The sequence below is a fragment of the Phyllobates terribilis genome, unplaced genomic scaffold, assembly GCF_046119375.1.
Source record: "Phyllobates terribilis strain yellow unplaced genomic scaffold, ASM4611937v1 Scaffold_5__5_contigs__length_657084704, whole genome shotgun sequence".
In the NCBI taxonomy this organism is placed as follows: domain Eukaryota; kingdom Metazoa; phylum Chordata; class Amphibia; order Anura; family Dendrobatidae; genus Phyllobates; species Phyllobates terribilis.
The window spans coordinates 547,137,259-547,158,411 of record NW_027362765.1 but is presented as its reverse complement, the minus strand read 5'-3'; the positions used below and the strand labels follow the sequence as shown (position 1 = coordinate 547,158,411).

Here is a 21,153-nt window from a genome sequence, read left to right as displayed (position 1 = left end):
GGGGGTGGTGGAGGCTAGGATGGGCGCTGAATTTAAGCTCTGCGTAGCGCCCGTCAGGGGGGTATTGCTACTGGGAATGGGCAGTAGCTGGGCTGTGGTGATTACCGGGGCCGTAATGTCCCCTGGATGTGTCGTGTCACGTGTACTGTTTTGGGAACGTTTACTATTATTTTTATTAGTAGATTTTCTATGTGGGATTGTTTGGGGGGGAGGCAGAGCACAGCCCCCGTCAGGTAATTCATGTATGGAGCTCTGCTCTGCCACAGTCCCTGCTGTGTGTTGAGGGGGCAGGGAGTGATTACTATTTGGCCCGCGGCATTTTCTGTGCAGCTGGGTGCTGTGCCTAAAGCGCTCTGGAGGGCGGGAGTGCCGGCTGGACCTCCGCTCTCCAGGGCGCTCTTCGGCGGGATGTGTGAATGGCATGTTAAGGGGGGTGGTGAATGATGAACTATGTGCTGTCTCCAGAGCCGGCGGCGGGCACGAGTCCTGAAGCCACACTGTGCCCGACGCCGACACCGAAGACAGCCCCCATTCGTCTGGTGGCGCAGCGGAGCCCTGCGCCTGCTGTGAGTGAGGCGAAGGGTCCGCCGCCACCAGAGACAACGATTCCTGCGCTGCCATACAGTATCCCTGACCTGGGGACGCGTCCTGCGCGGTCACGTGCGGCGTGCGCGCAACCGGCGTACTAGTATCGAGCGCCGCTTGCCCCAGGGAAGAATCCTCCAGCGTCAGCGATGCGCCACAGCATCCTGGGACGGGGGACGGTGCCAGCGGGATCACGTGCGGCGCGCGCTCGCCCGGCGTGCGCCCATCGAGCGACGCCTGCCCTACAGACACGCCTCCTCCAGCCTGCTTCTCCAGCCCAGATTTGCTGCGCGCCCGCTTCCCTGTACCGGCGTGCAGGAGCAGAGAAGGCTCGCACATTATCATAGCAGTGCATGCTAGAAGACCCAGGAACCTCACAGAACTGGAAGAATTTTCCAAGGAAGAATGAATGAAAATCCCTCAAACAAAAATTGAACTGCTCTTGGCTGGCTACAAAAAGCATTTACAAACTGTGATACTTTAAAAAAGGGGTGCTACTAGATACTAATCATGCAGGGTACCCAAACTTTTGCATTGGCCCATTTTCATTTTTGTAGTTTTTATAATGTAAAAGATGATAATATCACCCCCCCTAAAATACAAAGGAAATGTGTCATCTTTAACTTTAGCCCTTTTAGAGATCATTTCATCTTCAACTTGCTTAACTGTACACAATAACTAATTTTTACCAGGGGTGCCCAAACTTTTACATGCCACTGTATGTCTTGGTGCCCACCACCCACCTCAACTAGGCATATATGACCAAAAATGATGCACGATAGAGCACAATGTAACTCCATCTACATCATTATAGTCTATGGCCCCATCAATGCATACGCCTGAACCCCGTTTAACCGGAGGTTTGAATGCAAGCCTCGACAGGGCCACTGAACACAGGAGAAAATGCTGTGTGAACCCAGTCTTAGATAACATTAAATGTAAGGCATGATGGATTTGTAAGGTGGCACTAAGAATGTCCTGGCACAACGCCTAAAAGTCATTGTCTGCTCATCACCAAATCTTCACGTCGCCGCCACTTGCACTGAAATCTCCGGGCCTCTCACTTTGGTCCGGGTCTTCAGTTTTTGATGAAGACTAGGAGGGTTCTGTGCATGCACCTGCAAGGTCACGGAGCACAGCCAGACGATATGACACCGTGACCTTTTGTGCACTTGTGCAAAGCCAGAAGTACTGGCCCAGCATGAGCAGAGACGATCTGAAGATGCAAAAAGGGCCGAACATGTGACCTGGCGTGGCCGGAGAGGTGAATATAAGGATCTTTTATTTTTAAAATTTTGATGGCCTTTTACTGTTCTGAAAAATGGGAGAAAAAAGGCCATTTTGGTGAATGCAGGTTTTTGTAAAATAGAATAATAGAATTCAGTTCCACTCATATATATTTGCTTATCTCTATTTGTTACCTACTGTATAGGAATGCATTTTGCAGTTTATGTACAATGGGTGCTCCTAGTTCTTGATTTCTTTATATGCCATGGTCCATAACCCTTAATTACAAGTTAGCACTCTCTTGCCACTCTTTTTCCTGTTTTTGGAAGTCACTATCAGAAATATGACCTTCTTGCCTTCTTCGCATAGTCTTCAGCTGTTTTAAGGACTACTCAAGGCTTTGGCAATGTCAGCTGCATTCAGCTTCTGTTAACAATCAGGATATCCTCTTGATTTTTTCTTATTTTTACTTCCTAACCTTGAGAGGAAGTATCTTTTCCAATGTGAAGCAATTTTACCACCCAAATATGATTGCTTCTCAATACAGGTTCTTATCTTGCCACCATCTGCAATACAATTGTTGCAGATATCATCCAGAAAAGAACTTCCTATCCCACCCAAGTCTCATATTATAGTATAAATTTTACACTTTATCCAACTTTGTCCATGTAAAACAGTTATGTAAAAGTTAATAGTTGCGCTGTGAACACTGGTTGATGGTATCACATTATGTACATAGTTTAATTCTAACAATATCTGACCTCATTGTTCAGTCTTTTTCCCATTACTTATTGGAAGAGTCTGGAAGAAATAAGCTATTATCTGGTCTGAGTCACAGTATGCAAAGATAAGAAAACAATGAAGTACATGATGGAAAATTTGAAGCAGTAGCAAGTAGAATATATGTGGCATAAAAATAATATATGAAAAAGGAAGTCCTGACTAAAATGCTCATTATTATATATATATATATATATATATATATATACAGTACAGACCAAAAGTTTGGACACACCTTCTCATTTAAAGATTTTTCTGTATTTTTATGACTTTGAAAATTGTACATTCACACTGAAGGCATCAAAACTATGAATTAACACATGTGGAATTATATACTTAACAAAAAAGTGTGAAACAACTGAAAATATGTCTTATATTCTAGGTTCTTCAAAGTAGCCACCTTTTGCTTTGATGACTGCTTTGCACACTATTGGCATTCTCTTGATGAGCTTCAAGAGGTAGTCACCGGAAATGGTTTTAACTTCACAGGTGTGCGCTGTCAGGTTTAATAAGTGGGATTTCTTGCCTTATAAATGGGGTTGGGACCATCACTTGTGTTGTGCAGAAGTCAGGTGGATACACAGCTGATAGTCCTACTGAATAGACTGTTAGAATTTGTATTATGGCAAGAAAAAAACAGCTAAGTAAAGAAAAACTAGTGGCCATCATTACTTTAAGAAATGAAGGTCAGTCAGTGCGAAAAATTGGGCAAACTTTGAAAGTGTCCCCAAGTGCAGTTGCAAAAACCATCAAGTGCTACAAAGAAACTGGCTCACATGAGGACCGCCCCAGGAAAGGAAGACCAAGAGTCACCTCTGCTTCTGAGGATAAGTTTATCCGAGTCACCAGCCTCAGAAATCACAGGTTAACAGCAGCTCAGATTAGAGACCAGGTCAATACCACACAGAGTTCTAGCAGCAGACACATCTCTACAACAACTGTTAAAAGGAGACTTTGTGCAGCAGGCCTTCATGGTAAAATAGCTGCTAGGAAACCACTGCTAAGGACAGGCAACAAGCAGAAGAGACTTGTTTGGGCTAAAGAACACAAGGAATGGACATTAGACCAGTGGAAATCTGTGCTTTGGTCTGATGAGTCCAAATTTGAGATCTTTGGTTCCAACCACCGTGTCTTTGTGCGACGCAGAAAAGGTGAACGGATGGACTCAACATGCCTGGTTCCCACCATGAAGCATGGAGGAGGAGGTGTGATGGTGTGGGGGTGCTTTGCTGGTGACACTGTTTCGGGATTTATTCAAAATTGAAGGCATACTGAACCAGCATGGCTACCACAGCATGTTGCAGCGGCATGCTATTCCATCCAGTTTGCGTTTAGTTGGACCATCATTTATTTTTCAACAGGATAATGACCCCAAACACACCTCCAGGCTGTGTAAGGGCTATTTGACCAAGACGGAGAGTGATGGGGTGCTACGCCAGATGACCTGGCCTTCACAGTCACCAGACCTGAACCCAATCAAAATGGTTTGGGGTGAGCTGGACCGCAGAGTGATGGCAAAAGGGCCAACAAGTGCTAAGCATCTCTGGGAACTCCTTCAAGATTGTTGGAAGATCATTTCCAGTGACTACCTCTTGAAGCTCATCAAGAGAATGCCAAAAATGTGCAAAGCAGTCATCAAAGCAAAAGGTGGCTACTTTGAAGAACCTAGAATGTAAGACATATTTTTAGTTGTTTCACACTTTTTTGTTAAGTATATAATTCCACATGTGTTAATTCATAGTTTTGATGCCTTCAGTGTGAATGTACAATTTTCATAGTCATGAAAATACAGAAAAATCTTTAAATGAGAAGGTGTGTCCAAACTTTTGGTCTGTACTGTATATATATATATATATATATATATATATATGTTAAACATTGTGTTTTGCTTGTATCCATAGGCAAGTTATGGTGTTAAAGTTTTTTTAAACAGATCTGTACCATACTGTTCCTCCAATTGGCACAATTTTTTGTCTTCTAGGCCAGAACTGTACTTTAATTTGTCATGTGTTGGTTTATGCCACATTTATTTTTGCCATGGATTTATTGGCAAAATAAATTGTGTGATTGAGTCCATTCAATTCTCTGAACATGAAACAAAATTGTGTTCCACAGTCCTAATAAGGATGAAATATTCAAATAAGCATATTTGCCTACAAGCAAAAAGATCCTAGTTACTTACTGGTAACGGTATTTAACAGAGCCAATGACAGCACCACCTGAGAGAGGGTATCCGCCCACCAGGTACAGGAACCTACTGAATAAAAAGGCGGTACCTCTCTTCCGCAACAGTTTTTGTTTCAGGGCATGAGAGGGCCTCCGAAAAATAGGTTAGTACATAACTACCACCTAAACATTTCTTAATAAAACACCCTAAGAAATGCATGACTCACCCCCTGGGCCTTGGGCACCCGGAACCGGGCTTCGGTGCAATGTTGAGGGTAGTAGTGGCAACCCGATCCCGTGGCTCAGGGTGGTCAGACCAAATGCTGTGGCAGTCTATTTGTAGAGTTATGAATGTCCGACTACGCCACCCGTGGATTGCGGTCAGAGATGACCGCCGCTGCAAGGCAGACCGCTGAGGCTGATGTTGGTATGCAGCACAGGGATAGGATAACTCCCCACGGGAAGAGTGTAGCCTCAGGGCAGTGTAATAGGATGCTGGGGGTGATGGTGCAGGCCGCAATAATAAGGGTTCAGAGTCTGCTTCAAACAGTCCAGGGTCTTTATTGTAGTTAGTACTAATGACCCAACAGGAGTACAGGGTAGGAATGGGCCTGGGTGTCTGAGAGCATTCGGGCGAGCCCCACTGGTCAGGGTGAGTGGGTAGGCCTACCGTTCTCACTCTGCCCTTGCTGACTATCCCCCTTTTCGTGGTGTGATAGCCCACGTCCCTGAGCTGGCCGTATACTACGCCTGTATGGCTTGCGACTCGGGCCTTAGGTACCTGTTGCTTCTCCGTGCTGTACCGGTCCCTCTGTGTGGCAGAGTCTCCAGGCTTCTCAGGCCAAGGGACCTGAAATCCCTCGCAGGTCGGTTATCTGCTGCCGGGCTTGGAACCCTGACAGTCTCGGACCCCAGCGTCCGGTTGTGTAGTTCTCTCTCAGCCAGGACCGGCTCTCGTCGCCTCTGTCCCTGGCTTGTTGTTCCTCCTCTGCCTCCCGGACTCCTCAGCTGCTGCTGACCTGTCCCTTTCCTCTGGGAACCCTTCTGGATGCTTCAGAAGTGGGTCCTGGTCTCCCTAACCCAGCCCTCAGTTCCAGCTTTTATAGGGGCAGCCTGCTCCCCCTACTGGCCTGGGACAGGAGGTGCTGCATGCTAATGGTCCCTGACCAGGGAACCTCTCTCCTGCTCTCAGACACAGCCTTTAATATTTGTGGCATCCAGGCCTGGGGTGACACATGCACACCATAAGTGACAAAGGAGAGGGAATTAATATGGTGCTGTCATGGGCTCTGTAAAATCCTGTTATGGGTAAGTAACTAGGATCTTTTCCCCTTCTCCCATGACAGCACCACCTGAGAGATTTGGAGAGATCAGAGGGAGGGATCACCGCTTGCAACACCTTCCTCCCAAAGGACAGATCAGTAGAAGAGGAAAGGTCAAGACGGTAATGCTTGTAGAATGTAGAGGGGGATGACCAAGTTGCCGCCTTACATATGATGTCGATGGGCACATCTGCTTTCTCAGCCCAGGAAGCAGCTACAGCTCTGGTGAAGTGGGCCTTGAGGTTCTCTGGAACTGTCAGATTGCTAGAAGAGTACGCTAAGCCAATGGTGTCCCCGACCCACCTAGCTATGGTCCCCCTTGTAACCTTAAGCCCTTTCCTAGCCCCCTGAAATGAGATGAATAAGGCGTCTCTTTTTCTCCAGGCCTTCGTCACCTCCAAATACTGGACTAATACCCTCTTAACATCTAAAGTGTGAAGCTTTTGTTCCTCAGAATCTCTAGGGTCAGGAAAGAAGGAACGGAGAGTAATTACTTGTGTCCTATGGAATTTGGAGGCTACTTTTGGAAGATAGGCCGGGTCTGGTCTTAAGATTACTCTATCCATATACACCTGAGTGAACGGATGGTTAACTGACAGCGCTTGCAGATCACTAACCCTACGAGCTGACGTTAGAGCTACCAGCATGGCTGTTTTTAAGGTGAGAATTTTCTCCGAAACTTCCTCTAAGGGCTCAAAGGGAGGCTTGGTTAGCGCTTCTAGAACCAGATTAAGGTCCCAAGGAGATATCCTTGGAGTAGGAATGGGTCTAGATCTACTGCAAGCGTTAATGAATCTGATGATCCACCTATTCTCTGCCAAGTCGTAATTATATAGTGCCCCCAGAGCTGATACTTGTACCTTAAGGGTACTGGTGGCTAACCCCATGCTTAAGCCTTTCTGAAGGAATTCCAGGATGGCCCCAATAGGAACCCTCCCTTTGGCGGACTGACCCGAGGTAGACAGAAATTTAGTCCAGGTTCTGCCATAGATCCCAGTCGTCACCGGCTTCCTACTCACCAGTAGATTAGTAACTAGACCTGGAGAAAACCCCTCCTGCGATAGTAGTGACCTTTCAAAATCCAGGCCGTCAAATGCAGGCCCGATCATTGGGGATGGAAGAATGGGCCCTGCCTGAGGAGATCTGGGGTGTCCGGAAGAACCCATGGATCCGCTTGGGACATTCTCTTCATCCAAGTGAACCATGGTCTCTTGGGCCAAAACAGGGCGATCAATACAACCCTCGCATGTTCTTCTCAAATCTTCCTTAGGATAGTAGGGATCAGCATTAGAGGGGGAAAGGCATAGGCCAGTGTAAAGTCCCAAGGAATTTGCAGTGTGTCCACTGCAAACAGCTTCTCCTTTGGATTCAGGGAGCAAAAGATTTTGGTTTTCCGATTGTGTTTGTTTGCAAACAGATCTATCTGAGGTTGTCCCCATCGGCCGACAATCTGCTGGAATACCACTGGATTCAATTCCCATTCTCCTTGTTTCAAGATGTGTCGACTTAGAAAATTGGCTTTTACGTTCTCCTCTCCTCTTATATGCAGCGCCGAGAGCGTGAATAGATGACTCTCCGCAAAATGAAGGATCTGATCTGCTACTAACATCAGAGGAAGGAATCTTGTACCCCCCTGACGATTGATGTAGGCGACTGTCGTTCGGTTGTCTGACATTATCCAGATGTGCTGACCCTGAAGAAGAGAACTGAAATCTACTAGCGCATTTCTGACTGCCAACAGCTCCCTCATGTTGGAGGAGAGACCCGTCTCGCTGTCCAACCAGAGGCCTTGTATTGAATGATCTCTCCGGTGAGCTCCCCAGCCTTCTGCGCTTGCATCTGTTGTAATCGTATCTGACACCTGGAAAGACCAAGGAACCCCCAGAGATAGATTTACCAGATTCATCCACCAGTCCAGCGAGTTGATTACTAAACTTGAAAGGGATATTCTTCCATCCAGGTGACCTCTGAGCCGTTTGTCTGCTGTCAGGATCTCCTGCTGAAGATGTCTGGAATGGAACTGGGCCCACTGAACTGCTGGGATATAAAATGTCATCGTACCCAATAGAGATATTGCATTTCTCAAGGTCATGGATGGATTGCTGATTACGCGTGATATGAGGGAACTGATCTTCAGTTTCTTGTCCTCTGGCAGAAGACAAATCTGGTTTTCTAAGTCCAAAATGAGACCCAGGAATGATTGAACCTTTTTTGGTTCTAGTCTCGATTTTTCTAAATTTAACATCCAACCCAGGCCATTTAGACTGGCCATGACTTCCGCCAGAGCCAGTGCGCAGAGTTGTTTTGATCTGCCCACCACTAAAAAATCATCCAGGTAAGGGATGACTAGGATATCTTTCTCCCTTAGATGCGCTGTGACTTCCAGGATAATCTTTGTGAAAACCCTTGGAGCCATGGAGATGCCAAAGGGAAGAGCTGCAAACTGAAAATGCCTTATGTGCTTGCCGAGCCGTACAGCTACCCTCAGAAACTGTTGGTGTGCAGGAAAGATTGGGACGTGGTTGTAAGCGTCCTTCAAATCGAGGACGCACATATAACATTCTGGAAACAACATTTTTATGGCCAATTTTATTGATTCCATCTTGAATGGCCTGTAAATCACATGGTCGCTCAGCTTCTTCAAGTTGACAATGGTTCTGAAGGAGCCATCCGGCTTCTTTATTAGGAAGAGAGTTGAGTAAAACCCTCTCCCTTGTTCGGGTATTGGTGTTTCCACTAGAACCCCCTTTACAACCAGAGCGAGTACTTCCTGCTGCAGGGCCATCTGCTCCCTTAGGCCTCTGGGGGCTGAAATCCTGACGGTGTCTCTGGGAATGTTTTTAAACTCCAAATCCAGCCCCCTCCTGATTATCCCTAAAATCCAAGCACTGGACGAGATTTTTTCCCAGGCGGGAAGGAAGTGGGACAACCTTCCTCCTACCTGGGGAGGTCCGTCACTTAGGGGCTTGCTTATTCTCGGAGGATGGACCCCCGAACATGAAGCCTCTGTTATTCAGCTTCCTGTCTCTCCAACCACTTTGGTCTCTGGGAAACTTGCTCCGATTATATTTCATCTTCCGAAAGGAGCTCTTATATCGGGGAACAGATACAGTAGGAAACTCATGTTTCTTGTCCTCAGCCTTATCCAGGATGTCATCTAAGGCCTTCCCGAAAAGAAAGTCCACTTCGCAAGGGATTGAGCAGAGTTTAGATTTTGACTGCACATCCCCTGGCCAGGTCTTGAGCCATAATGCCCTATGGGCTGCATTAGAAAGATTTGCTGACCTGGCCGCCAGCCTAACTGAATCTGCCGATGCATCTGCAAGGAATGCAGCCGCCCCCTGCAAAAGAGGAAGACCCGACAGAATTTTCTCTTTAGAAACATTCCCTTTGATCTGGTCCTCTAACTGCTGAAGCCAGATCATCATAGACCTGGCGGTGCAGGTGGCTGCCACTGCCGGTTTCAGAGCCCCTGCTGAGGACTCCCAGGCCTGTTTTAGAAAAGACTCCGCCTTTTTATCAAGCGGATCTTTTAGGGTCCCCAAATCCTCAAAAGGGCAGTGTGGATCTTTTCGAGGAATTCGTGATGGCCACGTCAATTTTAGGGGTTTTGTGCCACTTTGCTGCATCCTTCTCTTCAAAAGGGTATCTCCACTTAGAAGAAGAAGGTAGCTTGGCCTTTCCTCTCTGTTTTTTTCCACTCCCTATCTATAAGAGTCTTGATCCTCTCGTTAACTGGGAATGTGCGTCTCCTCTTCTGATCTAAGCCCCCGAACATGACGTCCTGAACTGTTCTGGGAGCTTTGGCATCGGCAATACCCATAGTCACTCTAATAGCCTTGACCAATCTTTCAGTATTGTCCACCGAAAAGCATGGCCTACCCCCTCCATCATCATCCGAAGACTCTGACGAAGACGATGAAGAGAGGTCAGAGGGAGAAGGATATTCACTCATGAAACGGGACTCTACTGATTCCTCTGAGTCTGAGGAAACCCGTTTCTGCTTCCTCCTCTTACTAGAGGTCAAGTTCTTTAAGGAATCCCTTACCTCCGTCTGGATTAAGGTTTTTAAATCCATAGAAAAACTAGGGGACTCCTCTGCTATAGTTTTCTGGATACAATCAGAGCAAAGGTTCTTAGCGTAGGAGCTGGGAAGGCTTAATTTACATAATGCACACTCTTTATTCTTATTCTTGGAACTACTCTTTTTTGGTTCCTAACAACCAGAAAGAAATGAAAGGAGAGAAAAGATAAAAAACAGAGAAGAGCACATTACTAAGGTGAACTTTCACGAAGATCACTCACCACACTGCCGTTCACACTAGGGTACCGGAGGCGGTGGTTGCCGTTCACATGAATGCTCCCATCTGGCGGAGGTGGATTCACGAGATTTCTTCTGACCGGTTCTGCCGGCACTCGTATGACCCCCACTGTGTGGCTCTGATGATGGGAAGACTCCCGTTGCTCCGGTTCTCTCACACTTTGCTTAAGCTGTTTACGTTGCTTAGGCTCCTGTGGCTGCTGCTGTTCCTCCTGTGGCGGTGACAGCTGCTGCCCAGGTGACTGCAGCTCCTCACTCATGATGACGGGGATGCAGACACCACCATCTTGACTGCTTCTCATCCTTTTAAAGCATAAGGGGGCTCCACCTCCTTTGGGCCCCTCCCCTTCCGGCAGCAGTGTGCTCTCTCTTTCTGTCATTTAATTTTATCTTATACTCCTTTTTATTCCTTTTTTTTTTTACATGCCAGCTGGCGTGCTACGCCGCAGGATCCCTCCTGCGCGTGCGCAGACCCAGCGGCTCCTGGTGCACTTGCAAATGGGGATGTCCCTGGAAATCGCACCCCATGCAAGCGCAGACCCGGGCTTCCGGCACACTCATGCTAGGGCGCGACACGACCCCACGCATGCGCAGCCCGGACTTCCTACCCTGCATGTGCGCAGCCCGGAAGGCCCGCCTGCTGACGTGTCCAGCCACGGCCACCGTGCGTGCGCAGACCCGGCCGCAGGACCCAGCGCACGCAGGAGAGGACCCCGGAAGGAGTCCCCCCACACGCAGACCCAGGTGCCAGCAAGATGGGGCTAGGAACAGAGGACCCATCTGCTGCTTCTTCACAGCCTCCAGGCCGCATCGATCCCGGGATCCAACTCCAGATCCCACGAACAGGTAGGCGAGGCACCACCTAGAGAGGTTCCCATCAAGGACAGGAACCAAAAACTGATGCGGAAGAGAGGTACCGCCTTATTATTCAGTAGGTTCCTGTCCTTGGTGGGCGGATACCCTCTCTCAGGTGGTGCTGTTGTGGCGCCCCTGAGGGTTTGACCGCCACAGGGATGCTGCACTTCTTTAATGGAGTGTAGTGTTCCTCCTCTGAGGTAAGGTCAGTGTAATAGTCGTGACCCAGCTTTGCATCCAACACCACACTTCTCCGCCAGAGGGAGCTAGTATGCACCAGGTGCTGCTCCCCTGGTTACAGGGAGACTGGGGAACACATAGTGGTAGGAACCAGTTAGTGAGGGTGGAGAACTTACAAGTTAGTTGCACTTTAGAATTCATATTTAATAAAAAGCCATCTTTGATCTTGGTCCCTCTGGTCTCTGGTCTTTTGGCAGTCTGTCTGTCAAGCGGTCCTTTGTCTAGCCTTTGCTAGTCTGTCAGCTGTCTCTGTGCTGTCAAAATGCTGTGCGTAATGTGACCTCCCTCCGGGAGCGCAGATCCTGTGTGGGCCTGCACCGGTAAGGGACACAGCCCTCGTACCCTGGCCTTGGGACGAGAGGTAGGTTACAGACGAGGAATGTCTCAACCCGGCCGAGGACCAGGATCAAGAAGGCCCGGGAGCTTTAGAGTGTGGCTCCCCAGCAAATGGGTCCCGGGGAGGATGCAGACGGAGCGGAGTACGCCTCCTGTCCTCGCCTACCTGATCTATTCAGAAGGATTCCGGCTGCAAGAGGGGTACCGGCCCCCGGCACCCGACCTTGTACTTCATGTCCTGGACGGGAAAGCCCGGTTAGGCCCTGAGCATCCCACCGGGCATCGGATGGAGAGGAATTGCCACCCGTGCCCTAGTCCTGAGAGGAGCTCAGAGGGAGACCTGGCTTATCTACACACGCACAGATGGGAGAGGGTGAAGTCTGTAGTGCAGGAGCACTCTGGTGTAGGGTGGCTACCGAACACTAGACTTTCTCAGAGGTAGCCGGACCCCCATCCCTGGTGGCCGCAGGACTCCGCGGGGAGCAGGGAGTCGCCTTCCCGCTGTCATCTCTGAGTGAGTAAAGCCTTGGAAGTTCACCCCTTTGGCCTCCGGACTGTTCATTATGCGCCATACCATGCAACGTGGTGCCCGTACTCCCAGCACTACTACTCCCCTCCCTTCATCCTGTTTGCCTGCCCTGAGGCCTTGCTCCGCCTGTGGGGAGCAGCGAGAACTTTGGCAGCCACGACACCAGGCCTCGGCGGACTGTAGCGGCGCTGGTGACCCTTCACCAGGCACCACAGGTGGCATAGTCGTTAAGATAAGCCACTCAACACGGACGAGCCCACAACATCTTCCTTTTCATGTGACGGCCCTGAGCACGGGTCGGGCCCGGGCCACGGCTACATCCCATCTCTTCGTCACAGGGCCCGACACAGAGTCCCCCAACACCCAGGGTAAACTCAAGACTAAAAGGGGCTCTTTCGAGAATTGAGGCGTCACACTGTCATGGGAGAAGGGGAAAAAAGAGACTTATTTGAAGGACTATGAATAAAACATAACTTTTTATAAAGTATATAATTAATAAATAAGAAGCTTTATATAACTATTAAAAGCACAAGTGAAATTGTTGATGTAATATTATTCTCATCTATAAGTTCTTTCCTATCTACCAAACTAATTCTGTCTTTGTCAGTATAGTCATATTATGGTCATTGTCATGGCTGCAGTCCATAACATATTAGTCAGTGGGCAATTAGAGTAGGTATTCAGTATCTCACAAATGCACTAGCTATTTAAATTTCTAGCTCACTGCCTCCCCAACATGTTTCACCTAAATTATGTCATCAAGGGGATTGAGGCTATAGTGCGCCATCCTGTGTAGCGCTAATGGCAGTGTCCCTGCATGATCCCACTCCCTCCTCCCGGCAGGGACACTAATATATTCATTGCCCCAGCCGTTTAGCTGTGTCTCCATGCCCTGCAAGGCTTCCTGGTTCCCTGGGGCCTGTTCACACTGCACAGGTCTCCCAGCGGCGCGCCTAGTGCAAGTGCTCCCCGATTCTTAAAGGGGAAGAATGGACACTTTGGAAATTCCCCCAGCCAATAACTGGGAGGCATCTAGTATTTAAGGCATGCTCCACTGTAGGGAGGTGCATGTACAACGCCCCTTTTAGTGTTCGTTTGGGTTTGTCCCTGCTAAGTTAGTTGTCAGGTCCCTGAACCTATTCTGTTTGTACCTGAACCTGTTGTAAAACCGGCTTAGTCTGAACCCATGCCTGTGACCCGTGTTGTCTAACCCAGAATCTGTTCCCACTGCCTGTGTTATCCGGAGAGCCTGACACCACTCTGGTGGTACCTGAACCTGAAACCGGTCCAGTGGTACGCGAGCCTGACACCGCTCTGGCAGTATCTGAACCTGAAGACGCACTGTAAGTACCTGATCACAACAGCGCTCCGGCGGTACCTGAACCTGAAACCGCACCAGTGGTACCTGAATCCTGAAGCCACACCAGCGGCACCTGAACCTGAAACCGTTTTGGCGGTACTAGCACCAATGTCTGTCCTGGTTAGCATCCAGAGTCTGTACTGTCAGATCCTGTTCCAGTATCTGAATCCAGTCCTGCCGGTGACTCAGAGTCTGTGTCCATTCTGGCTGGTGACCCAGAACCCTTGTTGTCTGAACAGTGTCCAAATCCTGTCCTGTCAGAGACTCAGAGACCGTGTCCATGTCTGCAATCCTGATCCATGGGGTCAGCAGTTGCTTTACTGGGGACTGCCTAGGAGTGGTACCTGGCGGCTACCTGCAGCCCAATTCTAACTCCACCATCAGGAGCGCTAGCGAAAACCAGGTAGCCACTTAACTACGCTCTTTTTAGGTAAGCCCAGCCCCGTGACACAGTGGGTCCATGATCCCCATTGTGTGAGAGCATGCTGATTAGAGGATCTTATAAAGCCTTTGTGATGAACTCAATCAAAGGTTACCCAATCAATCAGACCTAGCATTGGTAGCTTTGACTTGGTCTGTTTGATTAGGTAACCTTTGATTGAAGCAATCTCAAAGGCTTTATAAGGTCCTCTATAGCCTCAATCCCCCTGATGATGCCAATTAGGTGAAACATGTTGGGGAGGCTGTGAGCTAGAAATTTTAATAGCTAGTGCATTTGTGAGATATATCTACTTCAATTGCCCAGTAACTGACATGTTATGGATTGCAGCCATGACAAAGACCATTATATGATTATACTGACAAAGACTGAGTTAGTTTGGTAGATACTAAAGAACTAATAGACTAGAATAATATTATATGAACAATTGCATTTGTGCTTTTAATAGATAGATAGAACTTCTTATTTATTAATAATATACTTAAAATTTATGTTTTATTCAAAGTCCTTTAAATTAGGTTCTTTTTGCTGATTCGATTCTGAGTACCATACTGCCATGTGTAACATACAAAAAATGTCAAATAAATTACCAATGCCAGGGAAGTTTATTGTAGGCCTTATTTAATTTAGAGATGTAAGGGAAAAAAACATTTAAAAAAACATTTTGAAATTGTTATAGTTTCCCATTTTTCCTTTAAAAAGGATTTATAACTACTCCTGATACATCTAAGTAAATACTTGTTTTCTCTATGATGAGATAATGTATAAGGATCATTTTGTGCTGTCTCTCTTGAAGTCCTCCTGAATATTTGTTACTAATTTGAGAACTCGCTGTTAGACCACATCCCCACTATCAGTAGTTGGTCAGTATTCGGTCAGTATTTTTTCTCAGGAGTGGGAGCCAAAACCAAGAGTGGGTGATAAATGCAGAATTGGTGACTTGTTTCTATTATACCTTTTCTCTGATTGTTCCTCACCTGGTTTGGGCTACCAATCCTGAGAAAAGATACTGATCGAATACTGATAGTGGGGCTGTGGCCTTACTCATCCTCTTGCCAAAGGAGTTTGTATCTCCAAAATCAATCATGATCAGTGCTAATTTGACAATGTGAGAATATGAAGAGACACAACCAAAGTGGTAACACCTATTTGTCAATTTATTTCTAAGAGGAATATTTCAAATCTGAGTTAAAGGGAATTTGGCAGCAGAATTTTACCCCTCCCGACCCCAAACTATTTTTATGTGTATATAACTCTTTCAAAGACAACTCCAGCAATACCTTTACATGGCCAGTTCATTCCTGCATTACTAAGAAATCAGTATTTGTATTGATATGTAAATGAGGCTGAAGAGCTATGAGTAGATTTGAAATCTGTCACTCCAGCTCTATTCCCCACCCAGCACCACCTCTTCCTGCTTAACTGACAGCCTCTGTCTTGTGTGACTTCAGGCAAAGGAATAGTCACTCAAGCAGGAAAAGGCAGTGCTAGGTGGGGGATAGTGCTGGAGTGACAGAGACGTCAAATCTACAAATAGCTCTTCATATCAATGCAAATACTGATTTCTCAGTAATGGAGGACTTGTCTTTGAAAAAGCTACATGGCATATAAATAGTTTGGGGCGTGAGATCCAGCTCACAAATTCCCTTTAAATGAAAAAAATCTTCACAGTTGTTATTTTATGAAGATTACCAGTAAAAATAAACATCTGGACCTCTGAAATCTTATCATAGATATTTTCTTAAGATATACTGTTTCTTGTCTAAACTACAAGTACCTTTAGTGCAGCATTCTCCTCTAATCTTGCTCACACTCCCTTTTCTGCCAGACACACATTTCCTGTGTCACTAGAAAGGAAACTGAACTTACAACTGTGCTCTTCATGATTTATATTGTGAAGTAGATAAGGATTTGGCTGTACAGTCACCCAATCCATACAATAACCAATATATACAAAAGTTTTTATTCAGTTCAAATACAGTCATCAACATTTCAATTTGAGAACACAATACGACTCGTATGTTAAGGCTTTGAGCTACTTTTCAGTTAATTAAAATTGTACTGACTTTGCAGCTTCTCTTATTTAAGTAAATATGCTATGTACAATGCAACTTCCTGACATATAAAAAAAAGCCTGTGAAGACACATAGTAACAAATAATAGCTGTTGTGAACAACAAGACTGTAAAAAATGCATCGATAAACATCTGAGAATTGTACTAAACTGAAACTTGCCTATAGAAAATAATATTTTGGCATATATGTGGTAAATGATATGAGCCACATCTCTGTATAATTTTAGAGATTTTCTTCTTAATGTTTCAAAATGATAATCAGTTGAATAGCTACTGTTTCTTTTTTCCTTTAAGAAAAAGAGCATTCAAGTTGGACTTAAAGGGGCTTTCCAGTTTCTTAAATATTCTGGCCACTTATGAGTTAAAATAAGATATAGCTAAATTCAACTGTCAAACCTGCCAGTGGCCAGCCTGGTGAAGGACTAGTACATCACTGCATCGGGTAGTGCCATACATACCAATAAAACTTCTGCAGCCAGTGACTTTCTGAAGCAATTACTTGATGCCAACTGCTTTGGAAGCTTTGTTCAACTGATGATCAGCAAGATCCATGCACTATAGTCAGAGCAGGGGATTCCCCTTACTTGCATGGCAATGAGGAGCAGAGAGGCTCAGACAGGGAAAGTCCTATACTCATATTATTTGAGTAAAGTGTACTGATATTACTGAGCAACAGTTGAAAGGGGTTTCTAAAGGAGCATGAAATGGGCAGTGAAACAGCACTGCAACATAGTATTTAGGAGAGAAAGAAGCATTTTACAAATGTAATGACCATTCGTATAGAAATGTTGGGACTATGTTTAAAGGGGTATGCCGTTCCAAAGTGCTGCAGCTTAGCTCTTATGATAGTGAACAGAACTGCAGTCACAGCAGTGGCGACTAAACAGTGTATGAAGCTATGCTGTTCCTGCTCTGTACAGTGTTGCATATGACTACTGTGGTGTTGTAAACAGCTGATTGATTGGAGTGCATGATGTCGGACCCCCAAAAATCTGTTAAGACTAACTTTACAAAAAGTCATTAATATCTTAAGCCTGTAACCTAAATATGTTAGATTTTTGAGCCAGAGCAAAAAACACCTTTGTTTACAGTCTTTATTCAGGACATACAGTGGGTATGGAAAGAATTCAGACCCCTTTAAATTTTTCACTCTTTGTTTCATTGCAGCCATTTGGTAAATTCTAAAAAGTTCATTTTTTTCTCATTAATGTACACTCTGCACCCCACCTTGACTGAAAAAAAAACAGAAATGTAGAAATTTTTGCAAATGTATTAAAAATGAAAAACTGAAATATCACATGGTCATAAGTATTCAGACCCTTTGCTCAGACACTCATATTTAAGTCACATGCTGTCCATTTCCTTGTGATCCTCATTGAGATGGTTCTACTTTTTCATTGGGGTCCAGCTGTGTTTAATTAAACTGATAGGACTTGATTTAAGACCTCACAGCTCACAGTGCATGTCAGACCAAATGAGAATCATGAGCTCAAAAGGAACTGCCCAAGGAGCTCAGAGACAACCAAGCAGTGCTCATCACCGGCCCAATACAATCCCAACAGTGAAACATGGTGGTGGCAGCATCATGCTATTGGGGTGTTTTTCAGCTGCAGGGATGACTGGTTGCAATTGAAGGAAATATGAATGCGGCCAAGTACAGAGATATCCTGGATGAAAACCTCTTCCAGAGTGATCTGGACCTCAGACTTGGCCGAAGGTTCACCTTCCAACAAGACAATGACCCTAAGCACACAGCTAAAATAACAAAGGAGTGGCTTCAGAACAACTCTGTGACCATTCTTGACTGGCCCAGCCAGAGCCCTGACCTAAACCCAATTGAGCATCTCTGGAGAGACCTGAAAATGGCTGTCCACCAACGTTCACCATCCAACCTGACGGAACTGGAGAGGATCTGCAAGGAAGAATGGCAGAGGATACCCAAATCCAGGTGTGAAAAACTTGTTGCATCATTCCCAAGAAGACTCATGGCTGTACTAGCTCAAAAGGGGGCTTCTACTCAATACTGAGCAAAGGGTCTGAATACTTATGACCATGTGATATTTCAGTTTTTCTTTTTTAATAAATTTGCAAAAATTTGTACATTTCAGGGTTTTTTTTTCAGTCGAGATGGGGTGCAGAGTGTACTTTAATGGGAAAAAAATGAACTTTTTAGAATTTACCAAATGGCTGCAATGAAAGAAAGAGTTAAAAATGTAAAGGGGTCTGAATACTTTCCGTACCCACTGTACAATTATCATTCAGTACTGCAAAATACTAATATATTTGTGAAAATCCCTGATCACCAAAGTGGCTGTTTTTGGTTAAGAAGTCTGCATAGCATTGAGTTTTAATGAAACTCTAATAATTAAAGGGAATCTCTCACCAGGTTTTTGCTATCTAATCCTTCAGCAGCATGATGTAGAGACAGAGACCCCGATTCCCGTAATACTTATTTATTAATAAAAGGTGCATAATCATATCCCCTACACATTTGTTAAAATTAAGTGGCTAAAACAGCCACCCATTCAAGAATGCTGCGTACATAATCATGTACAGAGAATAGAAAAAGAAAAACTACCATCATAAAAAAACAGGCTAAAAAAATATGTATCAATGATCTTCTTAAAAAAAATTAAAAAATATTCACACATTCCCTTTAAAGGGAACTTGACAGCTGATACGTGCTGCCCGATCCACATACATCATGTGTATGATGTCACCCAGGAATGTGTCCCTGAAACACTGCAGCATTTCAGAGAAGACATAATTTAAAAGCCACCGGGGACACAGATGTGCTGTAGACTAATTGGACAGGTGGATCCCCAGTGGCTTCTCCCCACCCGCTGCCCTGGAATGACAAGTCTCTCCCTATGCTATCACATAGGCAGAGACCTGTCACTCCAGGGCAGTGGGTGGGGAGAAGCTGCCAGGGATCCGCCTGTCCCCGGTGGCTTTTAAAGCATGTTTATCTCTGAAATGCCACAGTGTTTCAGAGACAAACATACCTGGCTGAGATCATGCTGCCAACGCCTGATACATGATGCCTGTGGATTGGGCAGCATGTGTAAGCTGTCAGGTTCCCTTTAAAGTGAATGTATCACCATACTGGGCTGCAATATGGGAAGCCTGTACGATCAGCAACCAGGCATCAATCACAATTAAGAGGGGTGCAAGGACAACCACCATGTGCCTTTGGGCTAAGCAGACCGGTCCTAGATCTTACATGTGGGAGCATAGAATGGTGACATGCTTTTCACACAAAAACACTGAATGAATAAAATCCTACAAAATATTTAGGCTGAGCTTGTATATATCTCCCCTCTATAATGTGTTTCCATGATTACAACTATTTACCAGGCTGATGATTCAATAAATGTAGCAGGCAACTAAGACTGATCTGTTACACCGTGTGATTCATAGAAATTACATACATTTACTGACTGGAGGAAACAGGACTTCCCTTTTTAGCTCACTCTACTTCTGTTTAATCAGCTTATAACTAAGAGGATGTATGCCACCATGTTTTATGAGCATTTAAAAGGGTTGCCCACCTAAAAATCATTTTTGCAATTGCGTTTCATTAAAAATTTTGCATCGATTGCCTTTAATAGAATGGTTTTCATTACTTACTGTTGACTGCAGAATGAGTTAATTGAGTATCTATCAGTGAGCTGATTGTAAGGATCTGACAGGAGAGTTTGTAACTGTTTTATCTGCTTCTTTCTGAGCTGCTCTCTGCTTTCATTATGATGAAAGATTATATCATTGATTGTGAAGGAAAACAAAGAGCATGTAAAAGCCAAATGGTGCAACATTTTTAATGAAACCCAATTGCAAAAAATGATTTTTAGCCCCAAATACATCAAATACATGCATTTAAGTAATAAAAAAGATCCCAAAAGTTGGACACCCCTTTAATAAGGGGAAGAGACAAACATCTGGCAAGTCTGTCGTTTTTAGGTACTACCACAAATCAGTAAAATGGTTGACATCTGGAGCTCAGAACCGGAGTAGAGGTGGCCAGCTCTATGATTGGTGCTTTTCATTAGATTGTTGCTTCATGGAGGCTATGTGGAAATGTATTAAGATTTTTTTTCTATTACTAGCATATGTCCAAAACTGGCAGGATATTACTAGATAAGGTGCCATAAAAAAGAGTTACATCCAAATTGCTGCAAAAATCTGCGAAAAATGAGAGGTAGAGTCTCACTGGTTCCCATGGGCAACTACATCAGTTTTCCCCAAAGTTTTAACAATATTTGCCTAATAAGTATGTCATCCTAAACCTCTATATTCTTTGTATATTTTCAGTATAGTACAGTTCATGTCCACAGGACCAATAACTGACCGGTCATATCTCTCTCTGACCATCCAGGTTCACCATCAACTTTGGGTCATATATTGCTGATTTACTATATAGTACATCAAATATTTATTTTACAGTTTTGCACATATGGGTATGCTGAAACATACTTTATCCTATGAAACTTTCTTAAAAGACATTAAAATAATAAAATGTACAAAGTATATTCTAGAAATGTTCGAGTCATTTTCTTCCATGACTTCGCACCTGAAATACATATACATAGTGGTACTCTTTAGAAAATGACTTTGTTTAAGAGCCTATCTTCAATTCTCTAGAATCCTGGACAGGCCGGGATTATCTTTCCTTTCACACAGAAAACGGATTTCTTCCTGTATTGTACGGTGTATAAATGGCGGTTCTAGGTTAGATGGCAAAGTGCTTGGACTTCATATAAGTCAAAAGAATGATCCTTTCTCTTGAAAGTTGCATAGTCCTCATTTATTATACTGGATCTGGAGAATCTGGCACCGGCTCTGTAAGACATTGTAAAAGGTTATGGAAACACTTATATATGTAATAGTTTAAGGCTACGTTCCCACGCTGAGTTTTTGGT

At 45.1% G+C, this 21,153-nt stretch overlaps 2 protein-coding genes across 3 annotated transcripts in view; one reads left to right on the top strand and one right to left on the bottom strand.

The window, feature by feature from the left end:
* The window catches only part of CDH23 (cadherin related 23), a 1,802,240-nt gene that overhangs the window by 1,513,919 nt on the left and 267,168 nt on the right, over positions 1-21,153 (top strand). The gene's annotated exons all lie outside the window — the stretch shown is intronic.
* VSIR (V-set immunoregulatory receptor) overlaps positions 18,392-21,153 on the bottom strand; it is a 61,718-nt gene continuing 58,956 nt past the window's right edge. Inside the window, exon 7 of the mRNA XM_073685851.1 lies at positions 18,392-21,073. Coding sequence (XP_073541952.1) covers positions 21,042-21,073 — 32 coding nt within the window. The 3' untranslated portion in view covers positions 18,392-21,041. The remainder of the gene's footprint in view (positions 21,074-21,153) is intronic.